A 22,182-nucleotide genomic window follows, 5' to 3' on the forward strand; every position below is an offset into this window, starting at 1 on the left:
AATTTATATTCCGTGATACGCTTTGCTCTAATGCTTTCAGAAGCTTTTCATTCAGTTCTACAGTTTGCCGATCACAAAGTGCTCTCAGCCTGATTTTTGAACATATCTTTTAATCCATCCAACCACACCTTCATTCTCAGTTTGATTACAGTTATGGGCAGAAATGCTTATCTGCAGTCAATGCATTTTTATGTACAGTCAATATGTTTAATCAAGTGAATATATAGAGATTTATTAACCCAAAACAGAAATGAAAGGGCAAAGTGCTGAAGCGTCTCCTGTCTAAATAAAAGCAGGATCCTGGCTTTGGATTTGCTGCGTTAATGATTCATGCTGGCAGCAAACACAGGGTGTGGGCACTGGGATGGACTTACAGAGGGGCGTAAATAGAGCAGAGGAGACGTGTTTGAATTATTGATCGGGATATTCTGTAGAATTGTGACTGTGAGCCCATCCCTGCCCCGCTGCGCCGCTCACCTGGCAACATAAAGCTGCTGTGCTGGAGCGGTCCCATAGGATGAACTGAACACCGAACGGCATCTTAACAGGTCTCAGTGAGGCAGATTGTATCTTGAATTGTGGCAAAATGTACTGTTAGAAATGTATTTTCCACAGCAAAGCACATCTCAGTGTCACTGTAACTGAAGTCGCACCATCTGAGCATCTCCACAGCTCTGTTTGCTGATGCAATGTTTGACCACTGCGACTGCTTAAAGAAACACCAGTAGTTTATTGCCAACAGCAAGTTGCTGAATTAATAACGAGGCAGACAGCACTGTAAGAGAAAAGCTTCATTTTTCAGCCGGCTGGCCAGCACGAGCTATTTGTCACCGGGACGTATGAGTAAGAACATGACAGCAGATTGTCCTGTGGAGTGGCTATTATGCTCCATTTTGTTGCTTCTGAGGCACAGAGACATGTTACAGGTTTTTACACCACTTCAGAATACAGCACACTGATAAAGCTGTCACTGATGACAGTAGGTTAAAAGACAATTCATAGGTGTCTTTCAGATGACTAAATCATTATAAAGCATAACTTAAAAAGAGCTTTTGGGGTGCCAAAGAAGTCAGAGGAGCCTCCATGAATGAATCTTTCATAATAAAAGGTTTAGGTTTTTCCTGCCTAACAACAGGCCGTCAATCCTGCAGTTCTAAATGTTAGTAAATCTTTAACTAAAGGTTTTGGGAGGTCAACAGTTCACGGGAGGCACTTCTTCCTTGTGAATACAAGATCTAAGCTCTCAAAAGAAGCCATCTTTTTAGAGGGAGCACCCCACAGCCCTGCCAGGTTTGGTTTATTTAGAAATGAGAAGAAGTTATTACTAAACTGTAAAACATTAATTGATTAATTAAAGTCCTTTATAATTTGTCTTGTCTTATCCTGAACTGCAGCTGGAAGTTTAATGGCTGCTTTATGAATGAAGTTTCTTTGTCTCCGTGGTCCTAAATGATCTTTCTAAATTATGAACTGTTCAGTGACATTTTCTACTCCTTTAACATCTCATCCAGCATTTCTTGAGTTTGCACTGGCTGAAACGACGTATTCCCAATGACAGTAATGAAACAAAGAAACTTAACAGATTAGCAGTCAAAGGGTAAGTAGAGGACCTGTGTGCCGGTGGTGTTGGGTGAAGATGTGGCCTGTGTGTTTGTGGGTTGTGCGTCTGTGCTACAGTAGTGCTGTTATTACACGGCGGAAGTCTTCCACTCTGCTGACTCAGGGGCTTTGACACAAATTCCAGCTCACGCATGGGAGAGCGTGCGGTCTCGCCTGAGCAACTGCTGCAGCCTCCCATCCGGAGGGTCCAGACAAACGGCAAATGTGAGGCAGACTGCGGGGACGAGGACGATGAAGGCTCAACAGGGACACAGTGTCATTGTCTGCGCATGTCTGGCACACTGTTGTGCTGCTCTTCCCCTTCAACCTGATCACTGTTGGCTTTTTTGGCCTCTGGTCATCTGTCTCACTCCGCCCCTCACGGCTCAGCTCAGTGTGATCAGTTGCTGTAACTAATGATTATTTTCATCTTTGATTAATCTGCTGATTGTTGTCTCATTGATCAATTGATTGTTTTGCTTGTAAAGTGTCAGAAAATGGTCTTCAGATGTCTTGTTTCTACCAGTAAACAGTCCAGAACCCAAAGATATTCAGTTACCACAGAAGACAGACAGATTGCGAAAGTGGAAAAATGTCTTTGAACTCGTCAGTGACTGTTTGATGATTTGTTTTTTTGCACCAAATGATAAATCAATTTATTGAGAAAGCGATTGGCAAATTCCTTGTTAGATGCATTAGTTACCTTCCCCTTGACAAGTCTTTTTAATGTAAAGCATTAAAATAGATTATACATCGAAAGAAACTTTGTGTAAATCAGATTTTGACTGCAGAGTTGGATAGAAAGGTTGGACACAAGTGCTTGTTTTTTATGTCTGAGCGACATTTATTAAACAACGACCTCATCAAACGTCTGTTAGGTGTGAAAGAGATGAAAGTAATCATCGTGAGCCTTCACAGTCTGCAGAAACTGCAGTAATTTTGTTTGACGGCTTCGGAGTCAGAATGCATTCACACTTCCAACTCACTGCTTTCAGACATCAAGTTGTCCTACTGAATTTAAATGCAGCGCAAACTGCAGCCCTTTCCCCAGAGGGAAGAGCGGAGTCATGCTGCGTGTGACACAGAGGAGAGAGAAAGATTGAAACTGCAGACACGGTCGAAAAGAAAACTGTACTCATAATTTAGACTGTTGGGTTCTCTGATACACTTAGTCAACAATGTCATAATCTAATTTTCAGCCACTCCTCTGTGTTTTGAAGCTGTATGGAATATACAGCTGTGTATGCGCTGTATATTCCATATAGGACCCGTATGGGGCCTCTGCAGTGGCAGATAGAAAGCATATATAGCGGTGTGGAGTCCCTGAGGTGGAAGCCACGGGGGATGACTGAGGTGATGCTGCTTGTCACAAACAATATTAATCCTCATTTCTTTCTCCCTCTCCCTCCGCCTCTCACCTCTCTATGTCCAGGAGAGCGCTGCGAGCTGTCGTCCCGCTCGGGCCGCTGTGCACCAGGCGTCTGCAAGAACGGCGGCTCCTGTGTCAACCTGCTGGTCGGCGGGTTTAAGTGCGAGTGTCCACCGGGCGGCTATGAGAAACCCTATTGTGAGATGACCACACGCAACTTCCCCCCACATTCTTTCCTGACCTTCAAGGGCCTCCGCCAGCGCTTTCATTTCACCCTCTCGCTCACGTAAGCACCACCGCCTCCCCTGCAACAATCTGCAGCTCACCTGGATCACCATCGCCTTTCAGTAATCTGTGATTCACTCTTCATCCACCCCCGCATCCTACTTCTGCATTCGCACTCTTCAGCTGAAGTGTGCTCCCCCCACCTCACATTTATGTAACCATAATGGTGTTTAATAGCAATAATGGGCTCACTGAACAACAGCCATCTTCTGTAGAGCCACTTTGGTATCAGATTCTAGTTCCTGTGATATAAATACAGAACAACTGCGAAAGCGTACTGCACATTAGAGGTGTGCATTCTGTACTGAAGTGCAGGCTGGGATGTTAAAGTTGGACAGGAGGTGAGCAGAAGGCGCTGTGTTTTTGGAGAGGAGACTTGCATAACATGAGGATGTTAATCCTACAGCCAAGAGTCTGATCTTATTACAGTCAGTGTCACTGGTCACTTTGAGCTGTGAGTCAGCGCCTGGCCTATTTCAGCCCAGTCTCCCTCACCAAGTCTTTGGATGAGTGTGCTCTCATTATGTATGTTAGCAACGCTGTTATTGTAGTTTGCGAGTAAGAGTTGTTCTTTAATAACTAGGATCCTTTTTATTGTGAGCTTCAGGCTAGTTATTAGTGTAGTTTTGTAGTTTTTTCTTCTTCAATGTTCAGTGTGTTTTGGGGGTTTTTTTTTGCATTTCAGCTTCTATTCTCTTAGTCACTGTAATTCTGTGGGGAATACCTTAAGAAATGTGGATTTTTTTAGGTATTACGTTGATGCAGTCAAGTCAAATCAATAGCCCAGAATCACTGTTTAGTCTCAGAGGGCTGTACAACAGCATGCTTTAACAGCACCCCCCCCCCCCAAAAAAAGAAAAAAAAGAATCCAAACATATTGCATAACACCCTACATCAGAAACTCAAATACATTTGCCTCAGTTTAATAAGTCATAAAGGAATTTTGTAAGCGTTAGATGGGAGGATTGATATTACTCTAATGCCTAATGCCTGCCTTGCTCAAAGTTTGTGTACAGATTAAACAAGTGAGACATAGCATTTAAATAGTGATCTTTAGAGGTCCTTGTAGTTGGATTATGTTGTCATTGGACAGAGACAGGCTAGTTGTGTCCGTCTGTTTGCAGTCCTTATGCTAAGCTAAGCTAAGCCAGCAGCTGGTGGTACCTTCATATTCACTGTACAGACATGAGAAGGGTATCAATCTCGCCAGCTGACTTTGCTAAGTGAATAAACTTATTTCCCAAAATGTGAAATGATTCCTTTAACTCCAATATTTTTTTTTTTTGGGGGGGGGGGGGGGGGGGGGTATTCTAGATAATGACCACTTGATTTCATTTTCCATCTGGAGATTAACAGACTGAAAATAAATCTCAGTTCAGGGTGTTTTCAGGCAGAACTTTTCTCTGAGATATTTATGACATGAGACCTGCAAACAGCGAAGTCATTGCTAACGCTGGCACTTTCTCTGAGAAGTGGAGGTGGTATGTCATGCAATAATTAGCATTTAGTAAAAATAGCAAAGATTTGAGCCCAAGGTTCCTTCTTTTTCTTACACAGCACCAAGAGAAAAAGGAAACCTGCAAATGCCTCATGTGAATTTTATTGCATTGGTTTTAAAGTAGACAGTTTTGGTTTATGCTCTTTTTGTTCTCATTTCTGCTTTCACATTATGGTGGCGCCTCTTAGCATGGATAGGTCTTTTTCTATTTTTCTTACAACCGCCCTGCTTGTGTCAATCAGTTATTATGATGCAGGTGTAGCAGGTTGGGAAACTGAAGCTGAAGCTTTTAATCTTTGCAGTTGATCATTTGGTCTGGAGGTGATTTGTGGAGGGGGAGGGCCTTTAAAAATGAGCAGATGAGCCGCATGTACTGAACACATGCAAAGACAGCAGGACGCACAATCTGCATGAATTCTCCATGTGATGAAATGTAATCAACGATAAAAGCAGCCTGTTCCGTTTGATATTCTGTCACAACAAGTGACAACAAGTATCGCCTCTCGGATGGTATCACAGGGAGTGTGTTCGGCCATTTTGCTGAACTCATTGTGATACATGTCACCTTAGACGTGCTTGGCAGGGGTTGACACTCACAATGGCTTCTGGTGGAAATAATATCCCCCCTTGTGAGTTTTATGGACTCGGCCCTTCTTTAAGCCAGGTTCAGATGACTGTCTTTTTTGATGGAGAACTGCTCAAACCAGTTTTGAAAGTGGTCCACGTTTCACTGGCAGGTCACCGAAGTTGTGAAGTAGCTGCTGTGTAAAAGGCGCCGATAGCTTGAGGCAGGTGAGGTCAACAAGTGTCTCTGTCACCTGAGCCGGCACTGATCAGGTTCTCCCAGAAAGAGCTCCTGTTATGATGACGGCTCAGGATGTGGATCTTGTTCACTCAGAGTAACGGCAAATTTTAGGTCTCATTCTGTAGCAGGTCTGTCTGTTGAGCTCTGCAATTAAGGCTGAGATTTCACAACAAAGTACAGAGTGTTATGGGATCAGGAGTTAAACTCTTTCTCATCGTGATTTCTCTAATATTTGCTCACGGTTCAGCTCACGCAAGAGCATGTGTTGAACCAGGCAGGGTCTACAGCCATGGTAGCATCCTTCTCCTCGGGGGACCTTTGAGTCTCATGCTTCATCTGCTTTTCCCTTGTACTTTGTCACATTTTGATTTTAGTGACACACCAATTTTTCAGCCAGGTGCAAAATGTTTTTTTTTAATATATATTTTGGCTTTTTTTATTTCCTTTGTTTCCAACTCAAAGTTTTTTTTTATGTGCAAATTGAAAATGTGCATAAAACAGGTGCTGGAGGAAAACTCAGGGGATCCCTTGATTCACCGTCTGGCAGCAACTGTATGAATGATTGTAGCAAATTTCATGGCAATTCATCCAATATCTGAGACTGTCAAATGTCAGCCTTATGGTGGGGCTAGAGGAAAACTCAGAGGATTGTATAATTGTAAACCTCTGTACCTCTGTCACCTGATTCCATCCAATAGTTGCGGTGTTTCAGTCCAGACCAAACTGGCCAACTGACTCTGCAAGTCCTACAGCTAAAATTCAACATTTTCTAAGTATTAGTGCAATAAGACTTCTCCTTTTTTCCAGATTATATAAAGCATATCATCTATCGTTGTATCTTTATTTTACACTTACACACTGTGAAACCAGGGGGCTCTTTTTCGTTTCCTCCTCACTGCACACGTCTTGTGCAGTGCAGCATGTTAGCATAGCGTGACACCGTTCCCTACATAAGGGCAGACTGGTTGTTATTTTTACTGATGGGTGCCTAATGTGTCACGCAGTGATGCTAGTTGATTCAGTATTTAGCTCCGGTTGATTACTCTCATAGTTCAGAGGGCTCAGGGGGCAATGAGGAGAAGCCTTTTAAATCGATCCGTCAAAGACTCGAAGCCCACAGAGGAGTAGTAGACTCTAGATCATAATTCTAGTTGGCATTGAGTAGTTTTTGCTTGATATATAGAAGGCGTCTGACTGCTCTGTCTGTGTCTGTGCTCCGTCGCTCTTCTTATTATCAGCTGGAGCATCAGCATCCTCTTTCCTCTGAGGTCACGATTATCGTTTTTCTCAGTAAGCAGGTCAGCGGTGCCGTGGCCCCTGGCTCCTCTCTAGCTCAAGAATACTGCACAAACAGCATCATTTACAGTCTACCCTCAAACCATGAAGGCTGGGGGGGGGGGGGGGGGGGGGGTTGTTGTCTGAGACCATGGGTAGATATTTGGATGTATGAATGACAGCCTTTAAAAAAAATGGAGACGGCAGCTCTGCTGGGTTTCGAAAAAGAACAAAGCCACATTAACCTTTCTGAAATAATAATTCAGTCCTTGCGAAGAAAATTAAGCTGCATGTTGATGGAGTAAATGACCAGAAAATACAGATGCCAGTAAGTCGCACGTGCGTCTCGGCCAGCAGATGTGCACAGGAAACTCACTGTTGGTCCCCTGTGGGATGGCTGATGAACAAATCCAGTCGTTAATGCTTGTTTTTTTTCACTGTAGCACACTTTCACACATCACAGTGACCCATTTCCACCGTATCAGATTTACGACCGCAGACCACAGCTGACAGGTAAAGCATGATATTTTTAAACCATGCGCTTCACCACATACTTTGATCCAGGATTGAGAGCGAGGGACCGTTGGCCGCCTGGTCGCAGAGTTCGAACCATGTGGGCGCAGATATATAGAAATGTACATTAATATGCAAGGACCATGCAGCAGGGCGGCTCAGGGCGATCCAGTTTCACCATCAAGATGCAAACAGAAATCTGACTCTGTGGCTGTGGTTACGGCACTGGCAGCTGTCTGTGTTCTCCTCCATGAGAAAATATATTTTGAAGCTGTCATTACTCTGAACTGTCTTCCTGTGTTTCTTACTTGCAGTAATGCATTTCCCCCACCCTGCTGCTTTGACATTGCCCTAGTTTTCTGTCTCTGTGCCGGAGTATGTCGTTTAATGTGCTCTGTGATATCTATTCATGGCACGCAGATTCTGTTTTCCTTCACTTGTTTTCCCTCTCACTTGGCCCTGCGTTCATGATTAACCTCATTATCTGTTCAGTGATCATCGTGAAACCTCAGCGTTGTTAAATCTTGAAGTCGTCTTCATGATAGTAAGATGCACGTTACACTGTATTACTGTGTGTCAGGAGCCTTCCAGCGTGAAGGAAAGCAAGGTGAACGTGAGGGGATGGTATAGAAATGTTTAAATAGGTCAAACCAGACCACTGCCCCGTTTCTGTTCACTGTTAGTGTGGAGTACAGGCATGGCCGACAGCATAATGTACACGTCAGTACTCGTGTTATTTGGTATCCTTATTTTTAAAGGCTGGTGTTTTACTATATTTTGCCTGTTTGTGGCACCAACCCTTTTTGTTCCTACTGAAGATGTCACTTTCTAAAATGACATCTGTTTCATTTAAAAAGGCTTAATAATTTCCTAAAGCAGCTGGCCACTGTAGTTTTTAGCAAACATCACTCAAATGTGAGTCATTTTATTGGGGACTATTTTCTTCTGTGGATTAATACACATGTGGTGCTCTAGTGAGTGTTTTTACAGCAGCACTTTTTGTAGGATTGAGTTAAAATTTCATTATCGATCAAAATGTCACCCCGTGCTACAATGTGGCTCACTGGTTTGTTCTTAAAAGTTTCTGGACAGCAAATGAGGTGAATATCAAACTTCAATAGCACAGACAATACTTTTTGTTTTATTTTCAGGTTTGCCACCAAAGAGTCCAACGGTTTGTTACTCTACAACGGCCGCTTCAATGAGAAACACGACTTCATCGCCATGGAAATCATCAACGAGCAGATTCAGCTCACCTTCTCTGCAGGTGGAGGGATTGTTGCTTCTTCTTTCTGAATCATGATCAGTTCATCAGCTGAACTGATCAGTTTCATGCCATTTTTGCTGCAGTCATTCACCCCTTTGACTGTTTCCCAGGTGAGACCAAAACTACTGTTTCCCCGTTCATCATCGGCGGCGTCAGTGACGGCCAGTGGCACGTGGTGGAGGTGCACTATTACAACAAGGTACGATCCACAAGAAGTGAACGGAAACTCCTCAAACAGCAGTTTATGATTAGGTTTAAAATCTTTTATAGTTTGTATTTTTCTTAACAATATAAAAAAGTACAGTATATTTAAGCTAATATCTCAGACTTACTTACTTATATGTACTTATACTGCATCTTAAGTAAATAAATATCCAACAAGTGAGAACTCTCAATTTTGCCAGTTTTGCTGGTTTAAAGGAAAAGTTTGGGAGACATTTTGGGAGATACACGTACATATTTGTTTCTTCTGCAGAGTCAGATGAGGAGACTGATACCACTCTCATATCTGCCTGGTAAATATTAAGCTACTGCCAGATGACTGTTAGCTTAACTAACAGCTCGTTTGGCTCCATCTGAAGACAACAAAATTATCTTACCAGCACCAGTAAAACTCACTAATTACCATGTGATATTGTTTTTTTTGAAACTGACAAGTGTATGCATGGCTTTTGTGACCTTTGGCCAGAGCCAGACAGATGTTTCCCCCTGTTCTAGTCTTGGTATCGATCTTCTCATCTAACACTCTGCTAGAAAGAAAATAAGTGAATTTCCCAGATTGCCAAACTGTTCCTTTAGATGAAGGTGAGCATGGTGAACCATCACTATGCTATGATTAGGTTTCCATCTTTTAGTTTCTTCATAGAGTACCTGACAAACCTTTGGTCAAATTTGCTGCTGCTCCCCTCATCAGGTGCACGTCACCAGCACCAGGCTCAGTCACAGAGGACATTCAGAGTGAAATCAGGTCACAGGTTTGATCCGCTGCAGACGACAGACAGTGTAGTTTTATTGCACTATAGGCGGCAATGATGGCTGGCAGCTCACGCGCTTTCTCAATAGAAACCTCATCTTTAGGACATCTATAGAGGGGTAACTGCAGTGGGTGTACACCAGAGTGCAGACAGGAAACTCTGAGCTGAGTACGTTTGTTGTACTGCCTCTTCAGCGCTGCTGCTCTGTCAGACTAAAGAATCGGCACTGACAGGCTGATGATCTGGAAAAGAGCCAACACGCCAACTAGACACTGACGGAGGGAGAGACTCAGACAAGAGAAGGGGGGGTGAGAAAATGAATGAAAGCTAGAGAGTGGGAATGTTTTTCCAGCTTCAGACTGGGCTAAATGTATGTTTTGATTAATACATTTCTCTATCAGAGCATCACAACAACTCAATCAGTGGGGAAATGTATGGAGCTGTTGTCTCTGCTCTCTCACTACTTTCCCAGCCAGGACCAACACACAGGATGTCACATTTTAGTCTATTGAGGAAGTCACTTTGCATCATAAAGATGTTGCCAGGCAACACCCCCGCTGCTCACATTTTCTATTCAGTGTCTATGATAACATGGCTGTGTCAGATTTAGCCAGAAGAAGTGATGGGGGGGTGGGGTCTTGTCAACTTTTGGATGAAAACTAGTTGCTTCTTTGCCAGGAAGACATTACAGTCTCATTAATCACTTTGGTACAAAACCCTGAAATCAAACAGCTCTCTGATTCTTTTGTTGTTTTCCTGACACGTCTGTCTGTGCTGCATGTTTCAAGATGATATGATTCTGTGAAGGTGAGCTTTGCATTTACAGTAAGAGCTCGGCAGCAGATTTCTGAGAAGACAGGCGCTGTTCTGCTTTGATGCATGGGTCTGAGCTCTTCTATGGAGCTGGATTCAAGCTGATTTGGTGTAAAATGCAACTGTGAATTAACTTGACCTGTTAACCATTAACTAATCAGATGTACTCATGGTAACTGGATCATTTCTTAATGGTGGGCAGCAGGAATTTCTGATCTATCCTGCATTATTTGGGCAAAATGGCAAAAATGTGGCATCCTTTTACTACTGATTATCACAGAGTGTCCATGGTTCAACCCCCAGCTCGAGCTGAGTTAATCCTCCTCTCATGTTCCACATCCTGTGAGTCGCTGAGGTAGAAACACGGCTCCTCCCACTGGAGGTATCCCATGGTGGCCCACTCTGACCCGTCCCTGTCCGCAGGGGGTGGGGCAGGGTGAGGCGGGGAGGGGGCATTTTAGATTGAAATGTGGCTTTCAGGATGGTGGGGGACTGTGGAGAATGGCAATGACCGCTGCCTTTGTGTTCAGCTCTGCTTCCTTTGGGACCATGGGCAGTGAATGATGCGGCCCCGGGGAAGGTGCCCCTCACTTTCTGTTCTCCAGCGAGGACAGAAAGGCGAAGCAGGAGAGGAGCGAAAGGAGGGTAAAGAAAAGCCGAGAGAAGTATTGACTCGGGCTTTGAACGGGGACGCTGCGCTTCAGGGCCGACCCCTGTTGTTGCTATGGTTTTTTCAGTCAATCTTAGATCCCATATTTGTGTTGCTTGCTGCCATGCTCCTCTTGTGCAACCCCTGTCACCCTCTGCGACAGCGAACTCATATTCCCATAATCCCCTGTAGCGGCGAGCGAGAAGAGCAGTGTTTAACGTGGTCTTGTGCAAATATGTGCGTTCCAATCAGCGCTGACAGGACAGGGTTTTGTGCTGCAGAAAGACGTCCTGACAGACAGTCATTATTGGAGAGTCAACAGCCGTGACTGATGACAGCAGAGGTCAGTGAAAGGAGCGTCCAATCTGGAGCGCTGCCTGTTTCAGAGCTTTCACAGCGAAAGGAAAACCGTGGAAGAAAGCATGTCGGATGATTTCACCTTTGGCAGTTCATAGCGCATGTTTGCTTGTTTCATCATCAACAAATTTGTTACAAATTGGAGCGTCGACTGAAAAGTGAAAACCACCTTCAGTGTCTCTTTCCATCTACTTAACATGTCAGTGTTGAACAGCAAGTGTCTGGGCTTCCTGTGGGAACAGAGCTTGATAACAGGGCCTGTTGTCGAGGAAGAAAACTTAGCTCAGTCACCTGAACTGCAGACTGAGGAGTAAGCTGGCTGGCATAATAATGATACTAATGAAACCACAAGCATCTTGACGGCTCTCATCCTCTGTTTTCTCAGTGTGAACTATAGGAGGTGTTGTAAAATGCCATTGGCCCCATCCACTGTTTTAAAAGTTTAGGTTTTGTTTTTAGACATTTTATTTGTATTTCTCAACAAATATTGGATGGATCGCCATTAATATTGTACAGACATTCATGGATCGTAGTGATTTTGTTGACTGAGTTTTTAGTTATCCTGTGAAATATCTCAAAATGTCATGGATTGGCAAAGACATTCATGATTCAGAGACATTGATCCTACTGATTTTGGTGATCTCCTGACTTTATCTCTAGCGCCATTAACAGGCCAATTTTTAAATTTGTCAAATGCTTTCTTTAAAACCAAATACCTGCAAAACAAATGATATTCCCATCAGCTTCAGTTGTGCTTTGTGTTAAATGCTAATTTGCAAATGTTAGCATGCTAACGCACTAAACTAACATGGTGAACAGATGAAACATACCTGTTCAACATCAGCATGTTCACCTTGTCATTGTGCGCATGTTAGCATGCTAACTTTAGCATTTAGCTCAAAGCACCACTGTGCCTGCATTCATCCTCACTCTTTAAACACGACTCTTAGTCGTGTTCACTAATGTGCTTTGTTTTACACTGATTTTCTCTAGATGAAATGTTCTAGTGCTGCTTTTATGTTTTGGGGAGTTTAAGACAAAGAAGAAGTTTTATTCTATCCGTCTATGAACAATAGCACAATGAACTGACATTTCAGCATCTCCGAGAATGATGGAGTGATTTAGCTGAGGTGTTGTGATAACATACAGCCAGATGGTTATTATTGGTCTCATCTCATTCACTCAGTACACTGTGATCACAAGACAAAGTGAGCACAGGAATTTAACTAACTGCAGCCTCTCACTTACAGAGTCATATTATTATAGGCTCACAGAGATTTAATCTAATCTACTCTATGAGAAAATCATGTGAGAGGAATTCAATTGTGGCAGTGCCTCAGACTAGAATTATATTTGTCATTACTGTTTTTGCTTGATGAAGTGTGTTTTGTCTTCATAGATTTCCTATTATAGAGCTGCTAAAGATCTTGCACCAGCCAATGAAATTTGCGCTATAAGTCAAGCTGGGTGTTGTTTTTCCGAGCTTTTAAATGGAGGGATCAGACAGCAAAGACGAGGCTTCATAACAGCAGAGCAGTCGCAGGATTATCATTCCTGAGGCTCATGCAGTCAGTGGCGGGGATCTATTTTAGTTTAACCTCACAGAGATCCACATAGCCAGACAATACACGCTTAATGTTTTTCATTGCCATCAGCAATAAGCCAATTCTCTGTATCATTTCTGGACATGAAGACGAGCTAATTCCTGTCTAAATCCTGTCCAACCAGCTGACAGCTCCGCGGGCAGCCCTGAGTGAGGGCGGTCACTGCTCTGCTCTCAGCTCGCGACACCAGCTTGAACCTACACTTAGGGTTAATATGAGCTCTACGTGACCTCAGAGAAACTGCCTGGTCTGAAAAGAGGTCACAACCTTTATTGACAGGATCATCATTCTCTCCCCCGCCGACCCCTCCTCCTTTTGTTGCTCTCGCCATTGATTTCACAGACAATGAAGAAGATCCTTTGTTGACAGGGACGATGTCCTGCAGAGAGCAAGCTCTTCTCCTGTGTGTGTGCACGAGCGTGTGTGTGTGCTTGCCAGCCGCTGCCTTTAGCTCTTGTTGTTTTGATATGAATTATTAAAACACTCAGTAACAGCGAGCTAAAGATGAACGAGGATTGAACCGATTGTGATCATTTACTGTTGTTTCCTGCTTTCAAAGCTTCAGTTTGTGACCTGGCTCATGAAGCTCTGTTACAGCTTCACACTGGCTGGGTTTCTGTGCTGCTTTAGTGCAGCAGAGTAATAGAGATATTTTCATAACAGTCTATTTCTGAGTCCTATTTATAATTTGCTGGGGGACCAAAATACTTCAGCACCTTAAAAATAGCAGCTACTTTTTTTCTCTGTTTTATGATCTTTAGGATGAAGAGCCTTTGGGGAATTCTCAAATGAATGTGATACTATGCGACAATGATGGCCTTTCTCTTGTCTGTTCATCTAAATCAAGCTATTTTAATATTTCTGTTGCACTGAACTGCTCTAATTCACATCCTCGCGCGTACGGATGAAAGCTTCTTAAAATCAAACTCATTCTGGGATGAATTCTCTCAGTGCAAAAATTCACAAAAAACATAGATCGCATTGTTAAATCCTCAGTTTTGAGGGAACTCAAACATTTCTCCAGATTCTCAAGTGTACATGAAGACTTCAGTGTGTGTCATACAGACGAGGCATCGAGGCATTGTGCGTTCAGTCCTTTGACGAAGCCTCTGCAGAAACATAAGGAAGGCGCGGGGAGTAATTTATCTTAATATTCATGAGTTTGTCTCTTGACTCCACAGCCCATCTTAAACCAGGCCGGCCTGCCCCAGGGCCCCTCAGACCAGAAGGTCGTCGTAGTCACGGTGGACAACTGTGACACCTCTGTGGCCCTTAGGTTTGGTCAGATGATCGGAAACTACACCTGCTCTGCTCAGGGCAGCCAATCAGGATCCAAAAAGTAAGTCCACCGGAGGTACAGCAGCACAGATCTGAGTTCTTTCTGATAAATCTTATTCTTGCAGCAGAAATCTTATAAATATCCTTTTGCTCTTTGCTGTACATCCCCCCTCATTACTCTGTATTGACTTCAGTAATTTACTTGATTACTTTCTTTGCAGTTGGCTCATTAAGGGAGAGAGTAAACTTGTTTTGAAATGAAGTTCCACATCTCCAGGGTGTTAGCTAAGCTTTGCTTATGTTTATTTCTTTTTTTCCTGTGTTCATCTCCAGGGGTAGAAATAACACTGCGAAACTATCTCTGTGATGAATTTTTCATGCTCCCCCCTCCCCCTCCATTAGTGTTGATGATGTAAAGGCAAAGCAAAACTCTGAACGTTCTGTGGGGTTCTGTGTTTTCAGATCACTGGACCTGACGGGCCCCCTGCTCCTCGGAGGGGTCCCCAAACTCCCAGAGGACTTTCCTATTCGCAACCGTCAGTTTGTGGGTTGCATGAAGAACCTGCGCATCGACAACCAGCACATTGACATGGCCAGCTTCATCGCTAACAACGGCACTCTGCCAGGTACATTTTGACCTGCTGTTTGGCATCTAAAGCTGATCCTTTACTTAATCTTTTAAAGCTGTCAGTGTTTTGCAGTCAAACAATGTTTTATTGTTAGACCAGCCAAGTGAGAGAGACTGGCAGAGGAAAGAAAATGAGCATAATGAGCACAGCGGGGAAGTGGAGTCAGTGGGAAATGATCATTGTACCTGCTATGAATACTTTATTACCCTCTTCGCCACTTTGATGAAATAATGAGGTAGAACAGATCAAACAGATTTATCAACCTCTTACTCTCTCGCCCTCCTAGGATGCTCTGCCAAAAGACATTTCTGCAACAACAGTCCATGTATGAACGGAGGAACCTGTGTGAACCTGTGGGGCTCCTTCAGTTGCGATTGCCCCCTCGGATTTGGAGGGCAAAACTGCCAAAGAGGTGAGTGAGTGAAGTGGAAAACATGCAGGCCATTGGGGCGGAAACATCCAGACATGAGACGAGACACAGATGTGTGCCGATTTCTCGTCCTCTGCCTTTGAGACCTGAGTCTGAACTTGTCATTGAGTATGAAGCCGTCATCCATCAGGTCACAATAAGCAGAGTAACAGAGAGTCATCGCTGCAGACACTGAGTGAGTGAAAGATCAACTGTGTGCAGTGCTGTTAGTGGTGCTGCAGCTTTGTGGGAACTGCTGGCTTGATTTCACACATTCATACTCATAGAAAGCTTGTTGATTAGTAGTTTTAATGTCTGATTTATGACTGAATCAGTATCAGCTATGGGAATCGAGCTGCTCCAGGTTGGATTTTCTGTGGTTCAACCATTCAAGGCTGATTGCTTTTTGATTTTTGGAGACATGGAGAGTGTTGCTTATGTTTTTGTTCTCTTGTTCTCTGGTGTCTGGTTTTGTTCCACCTGTTCTGCTGCAGCTGCAATCTACAGCAGTTTGAGAGGAGAGAGAGCGACTGTAGCAAAACAACACACCTTTTGTTTTTAGCTTGAAGTAGAACAAGTAAAAAAGATTTATTTAAGAGTGTTTTTTCATGCAGATCAGATATTAAAGGGAGGAAAAGAAGTTACTTTGCAGGGAGGTAGAGATGAATATGTAGGAAGTGTAACACCAATGTGATCACATGTTCCTGATCTCCAAAGGTGATTTAATGAGCTTTGATAACTTGAATAAATTATAATCAATCGTTTTGAACAATCATCAACACCATTAGAGGTGCCTTTTGAAATGCAGTTGTTTGTGTATGTATTTGCATGGGAATGGTGGAAAGTTGATTAGTGAATAAGCAACTACTGCTCGTTCTCTGTTGATCAGTTAGTAGTTTTCAAGAAAAACTGCCAAAATTCAGTTGTTCCAGCTCCTCAAATGAGAAGATTTCCTGTTTTTGTTTTGTCGTATGTCATCGTAAACTCACTTTCATCTTTGGGAAATTGTGACGGACATTTTACTTTATTTTCTACCATTTAGTCGACAAAATCCATGATGAAAATAATTATAAGTGGCAGCACTAGAATAGTGTGTGTGTGCGCAAGATGTAGCTCCATACATATTGATCTGTCTGTGTCGTCTAGCCACACATGTGCATGAGGTGTATGAAACATTGTGCCTGAAGCTGCACTGCAGTTTGTCTTTGCATCTCACTCCTCTTGCCACCCAACAGCCACAGCCACAGTACATCAGGTTTATTTGCCATCACTAATCAATCATTTCGATTGGGTGCTTTTCTTCACTTTGTACAGAGACAGCATAATGAGAGGGAAACTGTTTCACATCAGGCAGAGTGTCCTTTTGTGTCACTTTGTTGACGTGTGAAAGAGCCAGAAAGCTTCTCTCAAACCTCTTAGAGAGTCAGTGCATGAGTGCACAAACACCGAAACTTCACTCTGATTCATGTAGTGAACAAGTAAAACTACATTTGAAATGATTGTAAGTTTAAAAGAGTAGGTTTTCACAGGTCTGCTTCAGACATGTTAAAGTCCTATAAAATACTCTTCTTTGAATAATAATTTATGTCTTGCATGTTTTTCCACAAAAAGCTTTCCCTCCTCTGCAGACAAATGTGAAAACAGCTTTCTAGCATCAAACATGTACATCATCATTCAGCACCATGAAGCTCAAACATCGCCGCCAACGAACAGGATGAAAAACCCATTTTTGACAGGCTTTAATCTGGTGCTGTTTTAAAAATTTACCTCAATGTCCTCATATCTTATTCCCTTGAATTACCGGTGCAGATGTTGGTTTGTAAAGTCAGTGAAATTAGCTTTCTGGAAACACCTGATTTGATTGCATTGCATCCACAAAAAGCTAGCAGATTTCTTCAGTAAAGTGTCTTTGTGCCTGATAAATAGAGAGGTTTTTTTTACCTGTGATAACTTGGACGTGATCAGCTGGTTTTGATAGTAATGACTCACTGCATTTGAAGTTCTCTCCTTATTTTCATCACCTCATCCTACCTCTTACTCTCTCCTTTTATTTGCTTTTTTAACTCTTTTTGCCCTAGTAATGGCAAGCCCGCAGCGTTTCCTGGGTAACAGTCTGTTGCAGTGGAACAACATGGCGGCGGCCTCTGTCCCCTGGCATGTAGAGCTGATGTTTCGTACACGTCAGGCCAGCGCCACACTGCTGCACATCTCCTCTGGCCTGCAGCACAACCTCACACTACAGGTGAGAGCAACACATACTCACACTTCCTCTCACTGCGCATGCACACGCACAGTCACTTTCTTCTGGCTTCATTTGGTTCTCCATCTGCTTGAGGCCAAGTTGTTTCACACATTTTTTCTTTCTGCAGTTTTTGCAGTCACTGAAATGTTGCAAAGCAAAGCAATGTTGGATTATCCTCCATGGGAAAGTTTGATTAGAAAAGACACATTTTGAAGGATTTCTAGGTCATTTGTCACTTAATCTGATCAACAAGATGGAAAAAATTCTGTAACAGAGTGAACATTTATTTCTTCATGAGTGTGAGGTCCAGTGATTCACACCTGAAGTTTCAAAATGACACTGTAGAATTGAGGCTCCACCTGTTGGCCGTCTGTGTTGCAGCATCATCACTGAATACCAAAGGATGCTGAGACGAAACCGATCAGACACTCGTTGTAGCATCTGAGGCATTTTCAGCCCTGTCTACGGCTGCTTTCTGAACTCGTCTAGACTGACGCCTCCTTGATGTTACATAACAATCAGATAATCTATTTCCAGCCTCGCACACTTATGATGTGCAGCAGTTCAAGGTTTGAACTCTGACAGCAGAGTGTGCAAAAAATGAGTGTCAGAGCTGGATCTTTCTGTTCGTCATGTGATGCTGAGCTGATTCTTGGTGGTCCTTTATCTCCTCTGTTACTGAACATTGGTTCAATCTCCCTCCTGCTGTTTTCTCTCCTTTTCTTGGCTCTCTCCCTGCCTTTGTAGCTGCGTGGGGGGAGTGTGTTGATGGGGCTGCACAGAGGGGAAGACTCAACTCTCTCCCGCGTGGAGGAGGTGCTGGTGAACGATGGAGACTGGCATCATTTGCAGCTGGATATTAGCAGTTTGGGAGGAGCAGCGAGCCACCATAAAGCAGTGTTGTCTTTAGACCAGGGACTCTACCTGGTGAGTTGTTGTATCCTATTTTAATGAAATTCTTGTAGTTTTGCAGCCATAAAGTCTGTGTCATGCACTTTTTCAGGCCAGTATGGAGGTGGACGGGAGGCTGCGAGACTCCAAGCTGAAGACTGTGAGCGTTGGTGGTTTGGCCAGGCCTGATGGGAAAATTCAGCATGGCTTCCGTGGCTGTATACAGGTCTGTGGGTTCTGCATTCATATCAACAATTGTTATCATGTCTAAAAGCAGATTTAATCCTAACTATTTTTTGTGAGCATCTAGAAAACAATGGTTTGATGTTTTGCAAATAAAAATACTAATAATCTACAAATAAAAGATTTGTCCAAATTTTATTGAATAAATAATAATAATAATATTAGTAGATGTTATTTTGAAATTTATTTTGAATTTTGAAATACGGTCATTACAAATTTGTTGAAACAATGGTTATGTGTGTCCATCCAGATTTGACCGACTTTTAAATACTTGCCTTTTGATTTGAAAATCATGCTCACTCAGCGTGTTTGGCAAAAGTTTTAACTTCTTGAGCTCACGGTGGAGTGCAGGAAGATATCTGCTGCAGAATATTTACACAGACTGGTACCTCAAAGTGTTTTTAGACACATCTGAAAAAGCAGCTTCTTTGTTTGCAGCATATTCTCTGCTCCCTGAAACATGAGGTTATTTCCCTTCCACTTATTTGGAACATTTCACACATCAAAACAAACACTGCACCCGAGAGCGCCTGAAATTGCAAATGTAGCTGCAAGCTGTGTTGTGCTTCCATGGATTCACGCATGTGTTTGTTTGTTTGTTTGTTTGTGAACCTGCAGGGTTTGCGTGTGGGCGGGGCTCTGAGTCTGTCTCAGGCGAGAAAGGTGAACGTGGAGCCGGGCTGCAGTGTGCCCGACCCCTGCAGCTCCAGCCCCTGTCCTGTCAACAGCTACTGCAGCGACGACTGGGACAGCCACTCCTGCACCTGCCTCGCTGGTCAGTCTGCTTACATGATCGGAACATTTTGCAGGGCTGGGAGGTCACTTTAAACCTTTCAAAACAATCACCGTCCTGTAAATGTTAATTCAACCTGTATTTTAGTTAACTCAACTGAAACGCGAGTTGTTACTGTGTCACAGTCAACTTTTCATACATGGTCCATTCCTCTCATCCCTCCTCACTGCAGTTTACTGGTTATACCCATGTTGTGAGAGCACGGCAGCATACTTACCTTTCTTACCTTTTTTCACAGGCTACTATGGCACCAACTGCACTGATGTATGCTCATTAAACCCTTGTGAGCATGAGTCAGCCTGCACCAGGAAGCTGAGCTCCTCTCGTGGTTACACCTGTGACTGTCCCAGCAACTATTTTGGCCATTACTGCGAGAAAAAGTAAATCTTTTCACATTTATGTCAAACTGTGTGTGTGTGTGTGTGTGTGTGGTGTGTGTGTGTGTGTGTGTGTGTGTGTGTGTGTGTGTGTGTGTGTGTGTGTGTGTGTGTGTGTGTGTGTGTGTGTGTGTGTGTGTGTGTGTGTGTGTGTGTGGATCATGGTTCTTCTTGTGTTGTGTGCTCTATTACTCTGCAGTGTAATGTAATCTGATGTATGTGTCTACAGAACCGACCTGCCGTGTCCCAGAGGCTGGTGGGGTCACAAGACCTGCGGCCCCTGTAACTGTCAGACAGACAAAGGCTTCGACTCTGACTGCAACAAGACGAGTGGAGAGTGTCGGTGCAAGGTGAGAGCGCTGACCTGCAGCTTTGATTCTGGGGGTTAGAGTTATTAAGCTTTGGATTATGAAAATTGTAATTCATGTACAATAGCTTTGTTACTTACTATCAATAAGCAGTGAATAGGTTGTTGAAGGAAAACTCTTAGTTAATGGCCTGGTAGTTGTAGAGTACAGTCATGCATACTAAGTATAAAGTGTTACTGCTGACTAAACTTCACAAAGAGAAAGACAAATGTTTTTCTAAAGATTAAATACTTTGTCTTTCTGGGGCTGCCTCGCCACCATCTGCAGTTTATCTGCTCGTTTTTTGTTTGTTTTTTTCTTTCTGTTGAATTTTAACAACCTAAAATGAGCATGAATACTTTGTTGTTTCATTTATTTAAAGGTTATCCAGTTTCCCAAAGTTCAAGTCAAGCTTTGGTATCACAACAGAATTAGCTAGAAAAAAAAAAAAAAAAAGTCGATTAATGTAAATAAGCCAGTTTGTAAGTGATGTCACATACACTGACTCCACTGTGGGACAAGTAAAAGGATCGTGTGAACCCTTTCACAAAGCATTGATGGATCGGACCTTTCAAAGTGGAAGGATCTCATCACACAAATGGGCAAGTGGGACCTCCTGACCAACATTTATCTCAATATTCTTGCATTTTAGCACCATTCTGTAAAACATTCATTAATGTGCATTCTTCTGTGCATCTCCAGCAACTGATGCCTCTTTGAAGCTTGTCTTTGTATCATCCGGAGGAAGTCCAGTAAACTCTACTCTCACTTAGGGATTTCTCACAAGCCACTAATTGTAGCAATGACTTATTTATCCCTCTTCCTGTATCTCCACAGTTTATTTATTTTCACAGTCATCAGCAGCTGCATCAAATCAAGCTTTTCAGAGTGATCGTAACGGTGTCACTTTCTCAGTGTGAACACACTGAAAACCTGTGATGTGCCGTTGTATGTAGCGTGATTTAGGGTCGTAGCTGAAGTCTCACAAGGAAAACGTAGATGGGACATAACTGAGAAACTCATCCCTCAGCAACCAGATGTTCTTGAACAAGCAGCTGCAGCTTGTCAAAGCCTTCAGGCAGGAACCTGTGTGGATACATGATAATGAGGGGAGGCTTGAGAATTGATTCAGAAAAATTGTTAATCAGCACTTCCTCTCTCTACGATCCTGTTTCCAGGACAACCACTACCGTCCTGAAGGCAGCGACACCTGCCTGCTGTGCGACTGCTACCCGGTCGGCTCCTTCTCCAGAGCGTGTGACCGAGAGAGCGGCCAGTGTCAGTGTAAACCCGGGGTGATCGGACGCCAGTGTGACCACTGTGACAACCCCTTCGCTGAGGTGTCTCCTAATGGCTGTGAAGGTCAGAACACTTCACTTTATCAAGTTACTCTAATGCTTCATTTATAATCCCCGTTTCATTAAAGCTACAGATATATAGAATGATGTTCCATTTTTATCCTCATCATCTTTCTCCTCTCCTTCCTTCTCCTTCTCTCTCAGTAATCTATGACAGCTGCCCTCAGGCCATCGAGGCTGGGATCTGGTGGCCCAGGACTAAGTTTGGTCTCCCTGCAGCAGTTCCCTGTCCCAAGGGAACACTCGGTATGATGGTTTTTCAGGCAGCTCATCAAATTACCATAAAATCATGGCAATATATGAAACTTGCCTCAAGCTGTCTCTCAGCTGCAGTCTGTTCCTCACCTCTTGTACGATCTCTCTCTCTCTCTCTCTCTCTCTCTCTCTCTCTCTCTCTCTCTGTCTCAGGCACAGCGATCCGCCACTGTGATGAGCACAAGGGCTGGCTGCCTCCCAATCTCTTCAACTGTACCTCCGTTACCTTCAGCAAGCTGAAAGCCTTGGTGTGTAGCTACTGAATGATTTTAAACAAACTATGAGTCTGTAACCATGCTAGCAGATGCACTTCAGCACAGTGGTGCCTGGAGCTAAATGCTAACCTCAGCAA

General features: G+C 43.3%; 1 protein-coding gene across 4 annotated transcripts in view; it reads left to right on the forward strand.

Moving 5' to 3' along the window:
* celsr2 (cadherin, EGF LAG seven-pass G-type receptor 2) overlaps positions 1–22,182 on the forward strand; it is a 62,177-nt gene that overhangs the window by 27,090 nt on the left and 12,905 nt on the right. For all 4 annotated transcript variants that reach the window (XM_070958267.1, XM_070958266.1, XM_070958265.1 and 1 more), the window contains exons 3-17: positions 3,032–3,254; positions 8,496–8,611; positions 8,722–8,810; positions 14,190–14,347; positions 14,749–14,912; positions 15,202–15,327; positions 17,403–17,566; positions 18,314–18,493; positions 18,570–18,683; positions 19,319–19,475; positions 19,732–19,873; positions 20,100–20,220; positions 21,396–21,579; positions 21,720–21,821; positions 21,984–22,078. In XM_070958267.1, coding sequence (XP_070814368.1) covers positions 3,032–3,254; positions 8,496–8,611; positions 8,722–8,810; positions 14,190–14,347; positions 14,749–14,912; positions 15,202–15,327; positions 17,403–17,566; positions 18,314–18,493; positions 18,570–18,683; positions 19,319–19,475; positions 19,732–19,873; positions 20,100–20,220; positions 21,396–21,579; positions 21,720–21,821; positions 21,984–22,078 — 2,135 coding nt within the window. The remainder of the gene's footprint in view (positions 1–3,031; positions 3,255–8,495; positions 8,612–8,721; positions 8,811–14,189; positions 14,348–14,748; positions 14,913–15,201; positions 15,328–17,402; positions 17,567–18,313; positions 18,494–18,569; positions 18,684–19,318; positions 19,476–19,731; positions 19,874–20,099; positions 20,221–21,395; positions 21,580–21,719; positions 21,822–21,983; positions 22,079–22,182) is intronic.

The sequence above is a fragment of the Chaetodon trifascialis genome, chromosome 3, assembly GCF_039877785.1.
Source record: "Chaetodon trifascialis isolate fChaTrf1 chromosome 3, fChaTrf1.hap1, whole genome shotgun sequence".
NCBI classification, from domain to species: domain Eukaryota; kingdom Metazoa; phylum Chordata; class Actinopteri; order Chaetodontiformes; family Chaetodontidae; genus Chaetodon; species Chaetodon trifascialis.